Below are 19175 nucleotides of genomic sequence, written 5' to 3'. Positions count from 1 at the left end.
TCCAACAGTTATACAATGCATCATAATGGCTCTGGGAAAGTAATCACACACACACACACACACACACACACACACACACACACACACATATAAAGTGATCCAGTGACTGCTCTGGTGGCCTAGTGATTAGAGTGTCCACTCGGATGTGGGAGGTTGCAGGTTCGAACCCCGGCCCAGTCATACCAAAGACTTATAAAAATGGTACATACAGCTGCCTTGCTAGACACTCAGCATTAAAAGGTTAGTATTAGGACTGACTGGGTGGGACATCATGTTACATGTCTGTGGCAAGTTGCCCAAGTGCTAGACATCACTATAAAACTGCCACACTGCAGTCGTAATAGTGATACGACTGTACAATTATTAAAGCTACATTAAACACACACACACACACCAGCTTTTAATTTCTTACAGATGTAGGCCACACCTATAAGAGTAGGACACCATTGTTGCAAAAAGAACCAATTTTTGTAACAAAGGGCATCTTTTTAAAAGTAGAACATATGGAAATTATAATTAAATTTTGGGATGTAGAATTGGCAAAAGCACATCCAGAATTGTATCATACATTAAAAAACCAACTGATGATAAATAGAAAAAGAACACAGTTTTAAAAATGTGTTTTATCAATCTGGAGACAGGGTACTACTTTGAGGACAGAAGGAAGGGCAGAGGACTAAAAGAAGGGCAGTGAAGGCAGAAGGTTGGGCAGTGAAGACAAAAGGGTGGGCAGTGAAGGCAGACACATCACTTTGTATACATTACTATATATGCTGTGGCCATGTGGTTATTGTAATTCCGAAATTGTTGGAAAGAGGAACTTTAAACATTGGCATAAGATCAAAGGCATTTAATTTATCCATATGTGCATTGTGGTTTTATTATTGTGTTCCATTTTCTAAAGAGTAGCTACAAATGATGGCTGGTTACATGGGGTGGGTGGGTAGAAGATGTTACTGTATAATTATCTGACTAAAAATGCCCAAGACAAACAGCAAGACTTGAATTTCTAGAAAATCCCATTTTTCTGTTCTCTGTTTTAGGCATCTTTGGGGTACCCAAGAAAATGTGTGCAGACATGTATATTAAAGGCATCATTGATTATGATGCCAATAATCATCAAACTCAAGTGAGGGAAATTCACTTTGTGGACATCTCTAAAGCTATTTTAGAAGAGATCAAAGATGCATATGGGAGATGGAACCAGAATGGTAAGACTCTGGATGTGAAAGATGCCAAAATCTCTATTTCTGGTTTGGATATATGGACATATATTTATAGCTCTATGCATTTTAGTCATGCACCAAAAATAAATATACACAATATAGATATACATAACAATATATGCACATAAGTGACATGTTAGATACTTCATCAAACTAGGAGAATTTATTTCCACTGTTAGGATCATAGCATGGCCACAGTGCCAGTGCTGAAAAAATGACATTTTCAAAATAAAGATTAATATAAAACCTATGAGTCACAAATTATAATAAGTCTCAAATCACACCCAATTACCTAGACTCTGTTGACGAAAGATAGCCATGTACATTGAACATCCAACTGTAGACAGAATAAACCATGATCTGCAGTCAATCATATGCTTTCAGACCAGGAACTATGCTCCTCTTTCCACCAATGACTTTGAAGATATTGACAAGGATCTTTTGGCACATAAAATAACTTATCTGCGTCAATGCTGTTCACACTTGGGGGTGAGGTAAAAGCATGCTGATATTTAACTACTAAACCAAAGAGTGCATGATTGGACTCGTATATATTTACTATTAAATCAAGCAATGCATAATTTGACTCAGATGCATTACTGCTAAATCAAACAGTTCATAATTTGGCTCAGATACATTGACTACTAAATAAAAGTTCATAATTTGACTCAGACACATTACTGCTAAATCAAACAGTTCATAATTTGACTCAGATACATTACTGCTAAATCAAACAGTTCATAATTTGACTCAGACACATTACTGCTAAATCAAACAGTTCATAATTTGACTCAGACACATTAATAGTGTTATTAAGTATTCTGTGTAGTTTTATTTAATGTCAGAATTATTATGGGTTGATTTGATGTTAAAATTAATTTGCTCACCAGTTTCTGATCACGTGTTAAGTATTCATTGCATAATAAAATTTAAATTTCATTTTCCAATTTCTGTAAAGATGTAGATTTGTTGTTATTCTGTTTCATCCTTAGCATCATAAATTTAAATATAACTAAGGATGCTCTAATGTAGTATGACCTGAAATGAATGTATTTTATTAGACTTAGTAGATCTTAGTCATGTACATGTACCACACAGACTGCTAGAAACTTGGTCATATTTTGTAAATTCTTGATGATAATTGGAGCTAGTTTTGAGAGTGATATTTCCCCTATTTTCATGTTGAATAGCTAATTTTATTTTTCTGAGGAGTTTTCTTGGATACTTTATTCATATGTATCGGGTGTTTCCAGGAATGAGATTTGATTTTGCAGGATCTTCTGGACAGATTGTAAAGACTATGCCTCCCATAAGTGTTCCAAGTGGAAACCCTACTGCTTCACAGCACATCAGTAAGGGTAGCAAGATGTCTACATTCCAGCTTGGTGAGAATACATGTGTCAAGGTCTATGTCTGTTCCATTGTTGAAGTGAAGAATGTAGAGGCTATTGCTTGTGAAGTTGATACTGACTTTAACATAGAGAGAAGAGCAGTTGCAAAAGCTATCAGAAAGGCAGGAGGTACCAGTTATGAAGAAGAATTCAAAAAAATGGTATCAAAGTAAGTAACAGTAAGGTTGTTGTCAGAGAGTTATCAATGTTCTTCTTTTGTTATTTTATATAAATACAATGCATTATCTTACTGTCTGTAGCATGTGCAATTTATAAAATATTTGATTACTGGCTGCTTTAGAAAGAGATTTATTCAGACAGTCAAACAACCTCTAATGTATATCAAGATGAGTATTGCCACTTTAAAATGTGCCAAAGAAGGTACAAATTTTACACAAGAAAATGAACAGGAATTTTGTCAGGAAATTGAGCCACCATGATTCCCTAATTTTCTCATCACATAGTATTAATTTTGTGCGGATATCTGTTATAAAGATACTTGTACTTATACAGCCCACATTTATTTTAGTGGGAGTGAGGCATAGTAGTCACTTTTGCAATCATGGCAGCTTCAGCATCATTGTTGTCAAATGCTTAAGGTTAACATTTTCCATTTGCACATAAACTCCATGGTTGATTCATAGCTCATCATTCTTGGAATGAATTATTATTAGTGAAACACAATCCATTTAAGCAACATGCTGGCTTGCCACTTTTTCCTTGTGGTCAAGATTATAGTCATAAAAAACTGCATTAAGTTTTCAGTAAATTTCTTTTTAATTGCTTTTATTTCATAGACCCCTTAATTATTTAATAGATTCATTCTGCAACATACTCAGCCCCATTCCCCTTTTTGTTTACAAATCTAAGCCACACTTGTAGAAAATTCTCATTATGGTTTTGATAAACTAATTTTCATTTCCTTATGCATCCTAAACTTCTTGATGTATTTTTTGTTCATTCATTAAATAAATAATTATGAAGTTCAGACAGTTCTACAAAATGTACTTGATCATCCTTTTGCCCTTGGGGTCAAGGTCATATTTTTACAGCAATGCTCTGATCATTGTCTGAACATGTAGGCCATGGCTTTCATGCAGTCCTAATACTGGTCTATTCATCTGGCCTATTTCTGTTTGGCTCATCATAAATATGGCTAAATAAGAAGAAACTCATGGAAACACATAAACATTTAGAGACATCACTGAAAATGAGTTGTGATTAAGCTACCAAATTTTGATACGTAAATAAACATCAAGTAAGTAATTTAATATTACTAATGACTAAAAATAGAGTAATATATATATATATATAATCCAAAAGGAGAGAACTATGAAGAGTACTGCCTGTTAATCCGTCCTTGAAGTATCATCTACAGAGTACACATTTTAATTCACATTTATCAAGTATAGGAGGGATTATGTTTTCACAGTGTGGGCACAATATGGGATCTGTGTGCAGATCTGATTTATTTTGAGTTTGAAGATACATTTTATATTATGTCTTAACAGTTTTTCACAGTCATGCTTAGGGCCAGATTCATAAAAATAAATAATGTAAGTTAGTAGTCTGTTCCTTTATCCAGGCCGTCACTCTTTATCCTGTCATAAATGACAAAACCTTACTCAACCAAAGACATTATTGTACAGTAGTCATACAGTTAGCTGAAAGGTCAAGGTCATCAGTCTGGTGTATCATATGCTCCTAAACTACTTGCCATAAAACTTTACACACACATTCATCCCATGGTTGTCTGGGCCTAAATGACAGTGGTGCCACTCAGACATTCAATAAAGCCACCACAAAACCCATCTTGAAAATCTTTCACAACTCCACTTGATGGTAATATCAACATTGGGTTTTCACTAAAAGACTTCTTATAATTTCTGGTTGGTCCTAAATGAAAAGAGAACCAACTTGGTTTTCAGTATGGCCACCACAGCAACCATCTTGGACATTTTGTTCTTGCCATTTATCCTGAATGTAATGATATGGCTTTTTTTGCAAGAAGGCTTCTAATGATATCCAGTTGAGCCTAAATGAAAATGCTATTCAATATGGCCACCACAATAGTCTTTTTGAATACTCCTAAATCAACAGTCACATCAGCATGAGGTTATCATTGAAAGATTTTTCATGATGTCTAGATGCTTCTAAAATGACAATGGTACCATTCTGACTTCTAATATGGTCATGACAATGATAATCTTTATTCCAACTTGTACAAGGCTGGTCATATAAATATATTTTCAACAAAACACTTCTTATTGGGGCTAGTTGGTCCTTAATTGAAATGATTCCAATCTATTATTTAATATGGCCACTTTGGCAGCCATGTTGAACATCTTGTTATAATTACTCCTCCAAAATGGTAAGTCATATCAACATGGTGTTTCCACCAGAAAACCTTTTGTGTTGTCTTGCTGGTTCTAAATGAGGTCTTATTTGTTGTAAACAAAAATGGTACGAATCTGACATCCAGCATGGCACCGCTCCGGTGGCCTAGTGGTTAGAGCATCCGCCTTGGATGCGGGAGGTCATGGGTTCGATCCCCGGCTGAGTCATATCAAAGACTTACAAAAATGGTACTTACAGCTGCCTCGCTTGGCGCTCAGCATTTAGAGGTTAGTGTTAGGACTGGTCAGCCTGGTGTCAGTATAATGTGACTGGGTGGGACATTGTGCTACGTGTCTGCGGCATGATGCCCCAATGCAAGACATCACTATAAACTGCCATACTGCAGACATCATTGCGATATGACTGAAAAATTATTAAAGCTACAGTAAAAATCCAAATCACACACACACACACACACACACACACACACACACACATCCAGTATGTCTTACTCAGCAGCTAATTTGAAAATCTGGTATTGCTGAAGAATATGTTTGTCAGAAGTGGTTTCAGAAATGATAAGGTAAAGGAAGAACTGGTTGTATTTTGAATTCCTGGAGAAATTTTTTTTTTTGTCAAGGGACTAGTGTTTCATATATCTTACCCCAGTCCCAAAAGGAGGATGGACAGTATGTATGATTCAGTTGTGTTTGTTTCTCTATGTTTATTGATGGTTTGTAAATTGTAATTAAAAGCACTTATCAAGAACAAAATTGAAATAATGGTGCATCCTTGGATAACTGAGTGGGAATGATGACTTTGATTGTTTTTAATAACTCTGTCAATGATATAATGAAACATAAATCTGTATCTTGTATGTCTTCATCTGCTGGTTGCAAAATCTGATTTTGGAGACTGATGACCCAAGATAAAGCGTTATCTGTTTCCATGGTAACCATGAGAATATGAAGAAGTTACAGTTACATACCTCATCATATTATGATACATGATTTAATGTTTGGTGCAAAAGTACATCTTCTATGGCTGTATTATACATCAGTAGTAGAAAGAAGCCATTGTTAGTGAAATAAATTTTTTTTATAAAAAGAAATGTGAAAAATGAAATATCACTTACTCCAGGAACTTTCAATTTCAGTTACTTTTCATGATTCAATGATTGATAGAAAGAAGATAATAGCAACAAAAACATTTAAAAAGTATTTCATACAAAGATATCTTGAGACTTTGATTAACTTTTAATAAGCCTGCTGCTTTCTCAGAAGTCAGAGTTTTGTGCATACAGCTTTAGTATAAATAAAAATAAAATGTACAACATTGATATACCATGGAAGGTTCAGACATGTTTTTTCTCTAAATTTTATACCTAAATCATAATGAGGTCAAACATATGTGTGGTTCTGGTAATGTTGAAAAAAATAATTAGTGTAGGTAGGTCTATACAAACTTTTTTTGTTCTTGTTGCTTTTTCCTTATTGAGCTAGATGGATTTAAATGAAGCATGAACTTGAATTTTACATCGATCATAGTTACATCCCTTTGTTTTTTTGTTTTTTTTCCTGAATATCTTTTTCTTTTTTCCAATTCTGTTTTCTTCCCCAAGATAATGTAATGTGGGCCAGAAAAAATAGTGTCAGTCAGGTAACCAGAACCACACATACTTTTTTATTTGGTTTGTAAATGTAGGGATGATTTTAAGTAGTGATTTACCTTCAAGAAATATGTTGTTTGTCCTTAACATAGCATCAAGACCATTTGAATTGATTCTATAGTTGATAATAAACTTAAGTGCCTATTATCAACTGATTTCAAGTTTGGATTGCAAAATCTTGATTTTCCCAAAAGCTCCTGTTCCTGAGTATGACTGTAAGCAATACATTTTCTTAGTTGTTGTTGGTCATAGAATCATAGGGGCTTGTAAGATGTCATGTTGTCCATCTTGTAACATTCTGTCTGTCTGTCCCATAGCATAAGTTTGTTATCACAACCCCAACTAAGTTATTTGGAAGATTGCCATGAACCCTTATACATACATTCATGCTGTGAGAATGTTGCTGATCTGACATTTAGTATGTCTAGTGCAATGGCAGCTATCTTGAAAATCTTGCTGTCACTTCTACTCCTGGACAGAAAGTCACGTTGGCATAGGGTTTTCACCAGAACGCTTCCTATAATGACTAATTTAACCTAAATGAAACTGGTACCAACTAACTGCCATGCCATCACAAAAATCATATTATTGCTTCTTCTCCTGGATGGATGGTCATATTTACATAGTTGTTTTACCTGAAGACTTCTCTTGATCTCCCTGTTGGTCCTAAGTGAATATGGTACCATGGTGACATCAAGTATGGCTGCCATGGCAACCCTCTTGGAAATCTTGTTATTGCTATTGCTTCTAAGCCAGTATCATCATGGTATGTTAACTGGAGGACTTCTTATCATATCTTGTTGAGGGTGATGCTGATCTGACATCCAGTATAGCCACCATGGTGGCTATCAATAATTGCTGGTTATCATTTTGGAGGCCATATTTCTGATTGAATGATTTTGCATCTCATTGGTTGAACTTATTATCACTCTGGAGGCCATATTTCAGATATGATTTTGATCAGACTAGGAATATTTGCTCATATCATCAAGATCTTTTACAGAGCAAGATCCATGTAGAACAAAAATATTGATTGTGCATGTGATTGGCTGAGCTTGTTTCCACCCAGTAAGTGAAATTTCTCATCCATTTTTGATCAAACTTGAAATATGTGCTTGTAGCTATTTTATCACAGTTTTACGAAGTTGTCAATTCTTGCTTAATAATAAATCAGAAATTACAAAGATTTTACCCAGTAAACATCAGTAAGTTTACTAAATTAATGTGTCATAAGAAAAGTCAGATTTTATAAGGTTTTATTTTTCCCATTGTTTTAGGCTTTATACTATAGCTTTGGGTTCTGATTCCTTGACTGCTGGGTCGAGGCTCATATTAGTTAAAACTCTACATTCTTTAATTTGCATTTGTATATTAGATTGTTGTTTTTTATAACAAGAAAAGCTTTATGTCATCTGAATGATTTTTTTCACATTTGTTTCTATATCTTTACAGCGCTAAGTCTGGTTCTGGTGGAGAAGTATTCATCTGCAAAACAGGTGGATCATTAAAAAGCAACAAGATAGGCCATGTCATCCACATTAAATGTGAAAAATTTGAAAGCAATGAAGATATTGATAAACTAAAGCATCTCTATGTGCAAGTCTTTCAATATGCCAAGAAAGAGAAAATGCAGACAATTGTCATGCCTTTGATTGGGGCAGGTAAAAGATTCAGTATTTGTATTGAGTCCACACTTGTTACTTTGTCACCAGCAGTAGGAAGTGTTGAAAGGTTTAAAGTTTCTCACATGCAGATATTTCCTAATCCCCTTATTGATTTTGCTCGTACTTGGGGTGAACCGTTATGAATCGAAGATGATTAATTCTGTGACACATTTAACTTTGCCCCTTTGATCTTGGGATCAATGTTACAGTCATGGAAGATTTTTTTTATGGCTCTGATCCAAGTGTTTAATTTGCATGTTTTTCTAGACCCCTTGCCATTCATTCTTGAGATGAATCATTAATAAGCTAAAACAACTCAATATGACACATTTGCACTCATCATCTTTGAGATAAGGTCACAATTACTGAAAATTAACATTATGGCTTTGGTTAATGTTTTTCATTTGCATATATTTTGTAAACCATTTGATGGATTTTGTTTGATTCACAGGATGATTTAATATGTAGGTAAGACAATTCAGTCTGTGACAAAGCTCTTTTTCTCTTTGACCTTTGGATGAAGGTGATGGTCTTAGAAAATTTTCATTAAAGTTATTCATTTCATTATGTTTTCTGAAACCCATCATGGATTCCATTCATGCTTGAGATGATTTATTATGAAACTAAAACAATAAAATCTGCAATGCACTGAGTACTCATTTGACCTTGAGATGGAAGTCAGATTCATAGAAACTTTGCATGTAGGTTTTCATTCAAAACATTTATTTTCCTTGTAATTTCTAAACTCCATTTTGGGTTCAGTTTATACTAGTGACAATTGATTACAAATGAAGATTACTCATTCTGTGACACATTTCTGAATCACCTGAACTTTGTGATTAAGGTTATATTGTTAGAATAATTGCTTTAAAGTTTATTGGCAACATAAATGTATCACTTTTTCCATTATGTTGTTATTGTTGTTGGTGATATAACTCCTTTTGCACCAAAATATTATGGACCTTCAATTAAAGTTTAATAAGACAAACTATGATCAATATTTCAGATGAGTATAAAGGTTTGTATATTTTATTCAATACAATTTTCCTCGTGATGGCCCATTAAGCAACTTTCTTAAAGCAAAGAAACAGGTGGAAACAGTGAAGTTTTCTAAGTGAATATTGAATGAATTACATTTGTGTTTTGGGTAGTTTATTTACTCATACACACATATGCGTGTGTACATTTTATCGTTTTCGGTCATTTATATTATACTATGGTTCAATACATAATGCAGGCAGCAGTTATGGACCCCACATTCCACATTTTCATGATGGAAAGCTATATATAGTGCATCATATGCATTATCAGTATTTCTATACCCTTCAGTCAAAATTTAGTCACTGTGATCTATTGTCACTCTTAGTTGATTTGCATCAGCTATTGCCATTAGCTGTCTCACACATTATTGCTTGCAATGTCATTTTATATGGTATGTAGATGAGTCATGAGGAATACTACACAATTTAGTCAAAACTTGGTCACCCTGACCTATATATCATGCTCCAATGGTGTAATGTTTCTTGATAATCAGATACATCATGGGGAGAACTATATCATTTACACAAACCAAAACCATGAGTCCAGTTTATTAGTTGCTGTTATCATTCACACAAATCAAAGAATTGAGTCCAGTATATTGGATACTATCACCATATACACAAACCAAAGAATTGAGCCCAGTATATTGGTTACTGTTATCATTCACACAAATCAAAGAATTGAGTCCAGTTTATTGGATACTATCACCATTACACATAGCAAAGCCTTTAGCTCAGTTTATTGGTTACTATTATCATTCATATAAACCAAAGTCTTGAGTCCAGTTTATTGGGTAATATCACCATTTACAAAAATCAACCAAAGCATTGCAGTCCAACAATACAGCCATTGGCATTTTTTGTGTAACAGTTAGAGCATAAAGTCATGTAAAATTGATACTTTTAAACATCATATATAGATGTTAATCAAACATGTCAAATTAGTCAAAGCATTTTTTCACATTTTATTCTTTTTCTTTTGGTGCAGTACTATTTTTTTCTATTTTTGATGTAGTATGAACTTAAAGTAGAGTCTGATGCTGCTGTAAGCTTTAAATAGCAACTAATTGTTTGTGGTCCTTGACAGGGAAATTTGTATACATGATTCTTTTGAAATACTGCTTTTTACACCTGCAAAATATTTGGAGGTAATTTCCAGCTTTAAAGATTGTACTTTAAAAATACAATTTACTTGTTGAAAGTGCATGTTCTTCTACAGAAAACCAAACCTGTCAATAGGTTTAGAACTTCACATCGTCCAAATATCCAGAAGTAAATAACCAATTATTGCAAACAATTATTTGCAAAAACATCTGGGAACCCATCTTAAATGTAGCCTTGTTTTAGATTTTCCTGAGATTTAACTGTTGTTTACAGTAATTATCAATTTAATTGAACACTGCTGCTGATAAATCAGTGAGTAAATTTTTAACTTGTGAAGCATTTTTTCAGGGATGTTTCAGTATTATGTCTATATACCAACTTTATTAGCAGCTAACCATTTTTAATTTTGTAAGTGGACTAGTCACATGACATCATGGTTGAACTGAAAAAAATTACCCCAAAATTCTTCTCAGATTGATATTTTAATTTATTATGTTTACATTAATTCTGAATATGTTGTCATTTTATTTGTGACTGCTCTGGTGGCCTAGTGGTTAGAGCATCTACCTCAGATGTGGGAGGTCATGGGTTCGATCCCCAGCTGAGTCATACCAAAGACTTATAAAAATGGTACTTACAGCTGCCTTGCCTGGCACTCAGCATTAAGAGGTTAGTGTTAGGACTGGTCAGCCTGGTGTCAGGATAATGTGACTGAGTGGGACATGATCCTTTATGTCTGCGGCTTGATGCCCCAGTGCTAGACATCATTATAAACAGCCACACTGCTGACATAGTAGCGATATGACTGAAATGTTTTTAAAGCTACATTAAAAATCCAAATCACACACACACACACAAACACATTTTATTTGTTAGAGGTTAGAGATAGCTGGAAGGCTGAAAAAGAACCCTACAGGAAATTGTTCTTTATTAAAGAAATGAGTTGGGGTATTCCTTGGTTTTGAAGAAATCTTTACAAGTTCCTCAGTGATAAGGCAAGACTCATTTTGCAGGAGAATCTAAACTCATATTCTTGCTGTGTTCTGACTGTTGAAAACTTAAGTGCTGCCAGTCAGGTGAAAAGAACAATATTTAGAAATTTTATTGTGAGGAAAAGAGGGTGACGATACCTGGCTTCTAAGTGGCCTTACTTTACCACGGTCGTCTTTAAATTAAAATGTTGGAGATATTCTTCTGTCCATTTGATGTGTACTAGTCATCATAGAGAGGTTCTTTCTCACTTGGTGTGTTTGCTTTTCTAATTGGTGGTCTATGTAGTTTTAAGGAAACATCTTTAAATTTGCCTGGGCAGCCTGGCTGATCTATTACTTGTACTGCATGAATAACAGAGACAGCATGTCAATGTTATCAGAACTGCAGTTTCAGAGAACGTTGGCAGCTGCAGTTTGAAACCTGTCTGTTCCTGTAAAATGTAGTTTTTAGAAAATTAGTTGAACATATTTTCCAGCTGTAAAAAAGGCCCTTAATTTTATTCCTAGTTTTTTCTCAAAAGGGTGCTTGAAATGCCGAGTAAAGTTACTTGTATAAAAATTTTGCAAATTTGTTGAAAACATTCTGCCAAGTTCATTTTCATCTTTTGTAGTTTTCTTCACAAACAATTACTCCTTTTTTTCTTATAAGAGAAAATAAAACTATGCTGCAATCCATCCAATATTTCAGGTTGCTAACTCCTGATACAATAATTTTTAAAAAAGTATTTTGTGACCATGTATGCAGAATGTCGCCATAGAAGGTGTAAAATAAGACCTTCTAATATACTTCCAGCAAGTCTGAAAGAAGCCACTGAAGATGTTACATATGAATGTAGTCGGCTCTTTGCAAAAACTTTAAAAGAGGTTGTTGAGTCCAGAGGGAAGGAAATTAATGTAAGGGAAATCCATTTGGTGGACCTAAATGAGAAACTCATCAGTTTAATTTGTAAAGCATTCCAGGAGCTTAACATGGCTAATACTGATGATGTGAAATCAAAAGGAGAAACACAGAGTGATCCTTCCTCAAAGTCAAAATAAGGTGAGTGTTACAAATGTTCTCACTCACAAATAATGTTAAACATTTTTTGTCTACAATAAATTTCACAAATTGGTTCATTGGAGTCATATTGTTAGCTATTATCTTATGTTTGATATTTGTCTATTGTCAGAATATGCCTCAAGTTTAGCTTACTTCCATGAGGAGAACTTTTAATCTCAATATGCAGCAGAGTAAAATTCAGATTTGCTAACCATACGCTTGATGAGTATTGTGTGCTTTATATGTTGGAACCATGAAACTTCATAAGTGGCATCTTAGTTACTACTATATAACCAACAATGGTAATTATATGCAACATTAGATGCTTGACTTGCATATGTAAAGTATTTATATTCAGATCATGACAATATTAATTTTTCCTTGTTGCTTCCACCTGTTCTCCTTTTTCAGGTGATAACTCTTATACTATTTCACCTATAATGTCAAACTTGCACTGTGGGTCCATCTTGGGATGTATATTTATTGCAGACAAAACAATAGATGACTGGGACCTATTTTTGAGATTTAAATAAAATTGTGAAAACAATTATGACTGGGCTCTAATTTGCCACCAAACTTATGCTCAAGGTGAATCTTAGAACATGCACCAAAATTCAGTCACTGTTTCATACTATCTGGAATTTATTTAGAATTACTTACAAATTGTGTCAAGCGTCTCTTTCCAAGATGCAGCTTTTATTTTACCATGCCTACTGACATTAAGCATGCTTATTGTTTGCATTCTGGGGTAAAAATGTGTTGTGCACCAGAGCTAGGTCAATGTATCCTTCTTTTCATGACTGAATCAAAACGCTGCAATTATGTCTGGCTTGTGATACCAGAACCTTTTGGAACCTATTACTGCCAAGCTTAAACTGAGAGCACATCTTCGAAATATACTGAAAGCATTTCACATATTAAAGCTGGGACAATGTGACCTTTTTCCAGGAGTTAAATTACTTAAAGATGGTTTATGTACTCTAATTTTAACAGTTTTGAACCAGTAGCCATGAAACATGTATTTTAAGTACATCTATGGATTAAGCTATGTCACGCAACAAAACTAGGCTGCCTTTAAAAATACTGACTCATGCCACAAAAGCAGGAGTATTATCCAAATTTCTTCTCACTAACTACTCCTGTTTTGAATTACTATTTTTCATGTTTGCATTAAATCGAATTTCATTAGGCTGGTATAATGTTTCTTCTAGGTACTATCATAGATCAAAAACCTGGGCATCAGTAAAGGAAATATTAGATTGAAACTAAAGTGTTGATTGTTCCTGGCAGGATTTTTCTATAACAATGGAGAAAGGATAAATAATATGCTTTTCATTGGATCTTAATCATCCTTTTCTATGACAGACCTTGCAGGTCGAAGTTAATATCCAGTTTCTGCAATGGTTTAATATGACATATCTGTAACAGCTTTGACAGCTATTTCATCTAGTTTTCCAATGCTCTTATTGAAGAAAAGTGACTTTGTTTATGAGTTAACAGACCCATCTTGAAAGTCCCACATTTATTAAGTTACATTGAAAATAAGTTTTGCATTTAGTACACCTCAGAGGCCATATTTTCTTAACAGTTTTGGTAAAATTAGCATGAATAAAATCACTTGTGTTCATTTTGAGCTTGCCTGTACACAGAACAGGTAAACATGCAGTTTCCAATCTAGAATCATCCAATCTGGTTAACCCCAGTGTTAAAATTGGGTTTTCTTGACATTACATCCATCTTTAGACCTGATATGATCAACATGAAAGAACAAATGTATGAGACTAGAATGCATAATGCACAGAAGTATCAAAAATTACAAAAGAAAAAGAAAAAGACACTAAATATAAATGAAAAATAACAAATCCAAAGAGCCATGTGACCAGTGTCTCCTTTCCCTTCCCGATTCTATTTCTTTATCTCTCATTGTTATAAACTCATTTTATTATGTGTAATATTGTATTTTTAATAAGCAAGTCTTGTACATATGTTTGCTTATATCTTCACACAGAGCATTCATGTATATATTCATATTTTATATAGATGATCCAAAAGAGGATTCACCTAAACCCAAATCTGGTTATGGAAAAGGATGGCTAAAGGTTGAGAGAGGTTCTGACAACTGTTTCTTTACAGGTTGTAAACGAAGAGGAACAAAAATGTGTGCAGATTGCAATAATTTTCTTTGTGATATATGTATTCCTGAAACTTCATTATCAAAATGTCCATTTTGTCAAAAGTAAAAATAAACACATGGTGGTAGATGTATAGCCTGAGTATACTGATACAGGCCCTGCCAGTATGGAATCCTTAACTATTTGTCTGTGGACATGGCTTTCATGCTGAATGAATTTAATACACTGTATAATACAATCAAACATGTCCTATTTATAAAAAACGTGCTGAAAGATACTATGGAATCTACCCACAGTGATTTGTGCTTTGTAATACAGTAAAATATATAAGAGTTATCTGCCCTTCAGGATGTTAGGAATGGAAGATAATTGAGATATTCAATAGCAATTCAGGTGGAATCTGATGTATGAAGTTTGGAAATTTATTTTGAGGTCATGTACCATTTAAAAGAACTATGCCAAATATAATGTCTGCAAACTTGTGACAACAAAATTTAGTTATAACAAGAATTAGAATGAAACTAATTGGATCAAAAGTGAATCTTGCATTTTGAAGCTTGCAGTGTACGATGTTATTTCAGCTTTAAATATAGGAATCTTTTCCATGGAAAAGAAAACTTGACATTAAAAACAAATTAATATATTGACAATATTGATGGCTAGAAGGGTTCAATTAATACTATATTAAAAATGACCAAAGGGATGAACATAATTGGTGAGATAATAATAATTAGGGGTGAAAGGATTCATTAATACATCGATGCATTGATACTTTTGCCATGCTGATACACATATGAATACAAGTAGTGGAAAATTGAAACAAAATTATACTTACTTTAATCTTCAGCAGTCATGAGTAATTATTAATTTACCTTTTTTCTTTAAATTCAGAATTCATCCAAAACAGATGTCACAAGCACAGGCACTAATTGTTTTTTAGTAGAAAAGAAAAACATCTGCTCGCTATCTACAAATTAACACAAGAACATGTGGTTCATAATGTCTTTTCCCCTACCTTGCCAATTCCATGCTTGTTATCTAATACCAAGTGAATATCAGCATGAGACATTCCAAATGTGTTCCCTGTGTGTAATTATTAATTACCCATCATTTAGTAACCACTTTTATGTGAAGTTTCTTTGTTGATTTGTGTACTGTCTGCTTAGGTCTAATTTGATGGCTACACTTCTGGTGTGTCATGCAGTGGAAAATATTACATTTAGTTCTGATTGGTGGTTATTGTTTATTCCAGTCCAGGGTAAACAATAACCTGTGACCAATCAGAACTTACTGTAGCTTATCCCCTGCATGACACAAAGGAAGTATTGGCAAAACAAGAGAGAAACTTAGCGCAAACATGGTTGTTAAATAATCTTTAATGTACATAAATTGTACATGTGGAGTAATCTGCGTAACTGGAAATACAACCAGCATGGCAACACACATGAGAGGGCACTGCCTCCCACAGACAGATCCTCTAAAAATGAAAAGACCACAAAGTTGATGTAGTTTTCAGTAAAGTTTCATATTGTAGGCTGTGTATTATGAATCCTTTTGATACACAGCACAGGTTTATCATTTCACGCCTACTAATAACTATGTTTCCTTTTATGGTCATAAGCAAATACCAGTCTTCCTCAAAATACATGTAATTTCTATCATAAATAATTTGTCTTTCACCACTTTATCTTTTAATTGAGAATTAATTAAAAATATACATTAATAATTTGATAAGTATTTTATGTCAAATTTATTCTATATTGATTAAAGTGCTACACAGAACTCAATCTAGGAAGATAACCATTCTCACTAATTATTTCCACTTAGTGTAAGAGCCTGGGGTCTGTACCCTTTAAAATCTTGACCTGCTTTGCAATGTCAAAAGGTCTGTAGAGCTAACTATAGAAAGTTCATTATTATTATAAAACTCAAATGAGACACCATGCCATTGTCTTTATAAAAACACTTGATGAATTCTGGTTCTGAATGAGAGAATAGAAAAGAAAATCAGTATTGATTGTATATACAAGGAACTGATATCTTCATTTAATTCTATGCCAAAATATATTAGCTGCTGACTTGTATTTTCATATAAAATCATATGCTACATATAAAATAATATACTTTCGTGAAATTTGTACTCCAGATTTGTACTCTGTCCCATGAAAGTATGTCGCTGTAAAGCGTACATGTGAATCTCCTGGCAGGGAGAGTTTTCCCCTTGAAATGATAAGTGACTCTTCCATCCCTCCCATCATCCACTGAAATCTCCCACTTATGCAAAATTATTATATTAAAAAAATGTTGTTTTCTATTTATTTCCACACATTGTTTCCACTGCAGTAAATTCATGGTAAGTGCCTGTGATCACATACCTGTGAACTGGCTAAAGCAGGGCAAGAGGATTTACCTGCTGATTTCAAACAGCATAAAACAGTTAACATTCCTTAGATTTTGGTCAGAGATTCATTTCAGTGTTTGCACTTTGACAAGATGGATTATGTTACTCATGTAAACACTACTGATTTAATCCTTTGTAAACGTGACTGCTTATAGAGGAGAGTTCACAGGCAGGGTACAGTAAGTTTTAAATGCACTGCTGTGAATGCCTATCGCAAAAACTGAGACAAACACCACCCACCTTTTTCAATCCATTGTAACTGTTACCACTTACAATGAAAAGACTGTAATAGTTGTAAACAACAGAAGAAAAAAATGATGGTGGCTACCAGTTTCCTAATTTGTGTAGGCCATGCTGATACTGTAATTTGTTATAGACTGTAAACCAGACTAAAGTAGTATACATCTTATTAACTGCCATTGCAGTGCCATAATCTTGTTAATACATTTTGAGATATAACCATGGACTTATATAGTAATTTCAAAGGTCTCTATTATGTCCTATCATTTGTGAATACCCACACAGTTCAGATATCATAATGAGAAATCTTTTTAAAGGGCTTCAGTGTAGTCATTAAGCGCATTGTTTGCTTTTGGAGTTACTCTGTAATGCCAGTGATTAATGAGGTCTTTGTCTTAAACATTTATTGTTTTCCAGATTTAATTGTCATCATTAAAGGCTCATGCTGTTTGTTGCTTGATAGATGTTACACTTTATCTCTTCACCTTAGTGAAGCCAGTTACACTGTATTTTATGAGTGAACTAAAACTGTGGCTGTTATCTCTAAATAAATTAATTCTATTACTTGATGAGTTTATTCTGATTTTTGAGTTTACACACACACACACACACACACACACACACACACACACACATGTATATTTCATATTTAGCAAAGGCTGAGCAAAACTGCTAGTCATTATTACAATTGATCACTTATACCATTAACATTATGCAGAACTTCCAACAAAAACAAGACTATAATACTGGAGGAAAGAATTATTATAATTGAAAGAAGTGACATTAAGGACAGGATAAATGAATATTACCTTAGTTAATTTTGAAAGTCATATGCTATTATATGTACATGCAATCTTCATATGCAAATGTTAATGCTTTATGATAGACTTATATTTATATTGCAATATTAAGGTATATTCAGATGAATGCATTCAATATTTTAACAAGAGTTCTGAATAAAGAATAAAATATACACTGATTATAGGTATTTTTCCTTTTTAAAACACTATCGAATTTTCTCTGTATAATGTTTTCTTTTATATATGTCTGTGGGGTAGTGAAAAGTAGTGAAAAATAAACCAAATATGTTTATTTAGGAAACAAACCCATGGTATAATCAATTTTTTTACAATTAAAAAAAATTTGGACATCAAATTTTAAGGAATCATTGAAAAAATAAGACATTAGCAGTCACGTTCTGTTCTATGAAATGAAAGAATAATAATGGCATTATTAATGTAACAGGAGAAAGAAAAATATGCTACCCCCTATCATTTCTATCATTTACCTCTGTGTACACTGTTTAGGACTTTATATTTATATCAACTTCAACATGTCTTTTAATATACCAGCATCATGAGAATTGAGAATGTTTGGGGAATTCACTGATATAACCATCTATTGACACACACACATATATACATACATATATATATATATATATATATATATATATATATATATATATATATATATATATATATATATTTGAACATGGCAGCTGTGTGCCTAAGAGTCTAGCATGTCTGTAACTCGCCATTAAACATTTAAAAGAAATATATGACCAGTATGAAAGTTATATGTTAAATATTTTGAAAAATAAAATAGTTATATGCAAACGTCAAACATTAGCTGAAAGATTCTATGAAGAGTCTTACCAATAATGGCATTGCCCTGCTCAGAGGTGTATTTTTCTAACTTGTAATACACATAACTGAAATTTTAAGTTTACACATTCCTTTAGGTACAAAGCTGTATACATTATGTTCTCCCAGAATGAACAGAGAACATTATTTCACTTCTGGGTTTGGTTTGATTGTTTCACAGATGTCGTCAAAATGTAATGTGTACCTTTTACCTACTTTTGTTTTTGTATTTGCACTGCAATTTAAATACCAGACAGATTAATTTTTGAGTGAATTGTTAATCTATTTATGAGA

General features: G+C 33.4%; 2 protein-coding genes across 5 annotated transcripts in view; both read left to right on the top strand.

Annotated features, from left to right (window-relative positions):
- The window catches only part of LOC149773809 (uncharacterized), a 37859-nt gene extending 20055 nt beyond the window's left edge, over positions 1 to 17804 (top strand). For all 3 annotated transcript variants that reach the window (XM_089945965.1, XM_089945966.1, XM_089945967.1), the window contains 5 exons: positions 1044 to 1211; positions 2501 to 2786; positions 8076 to 8284; positions 12217 to 12462; positions 14503 to 17804. In XM_089945965.1, coding sequence (XP_089802091.1) covers positions 1044 to 1211; positions 2501 to 2786; positions 8076 to 8284; positions 12217 to 12461 — 908 coding nt within the window. In that variant the 3' untranslated portion in view covers position 12462; positions 14503 to 17804. The remainder of the gene's footprint in view (positions 1 to 1043; positions 1212 to 2500; positions 2787 to 8075; positions 8285 to 12216; positions 12463 to 14502) is intronic.
- LOC149773802 (arsenite methyltransferase-like) overlaps positions 1 to 19175 on the top strand; it is a 248677-nt gene that overhangs the window by 67315 nt on the left and 162187 nt on the right. The gene's annotated exons all lie outside the window — the stretch shown is intronic.

The sequence above is a fragment of the Sinohyriopsis cumingii genome, unplaced genomic scaffold, assembly GCF_028554795.1.
Source record: "Sinohyriopsis cumingii isolate HCF-2022 unplaced genomic scaffold, ASM2855479v2 utg000552l, whole genome shotgun sequence".
Classification (NCBI taxonomy): Eukaryota; Metazoa; Mollusca; class Bivalvia; order Unionida; family Unionidae; genus Sinohyriopsis; species Sinohyriopsis cumingii.
Note: the sequence above shows the minus strand (reverse complement) of the source record. Positions and strands in the feature narration are given on the sequence as shown.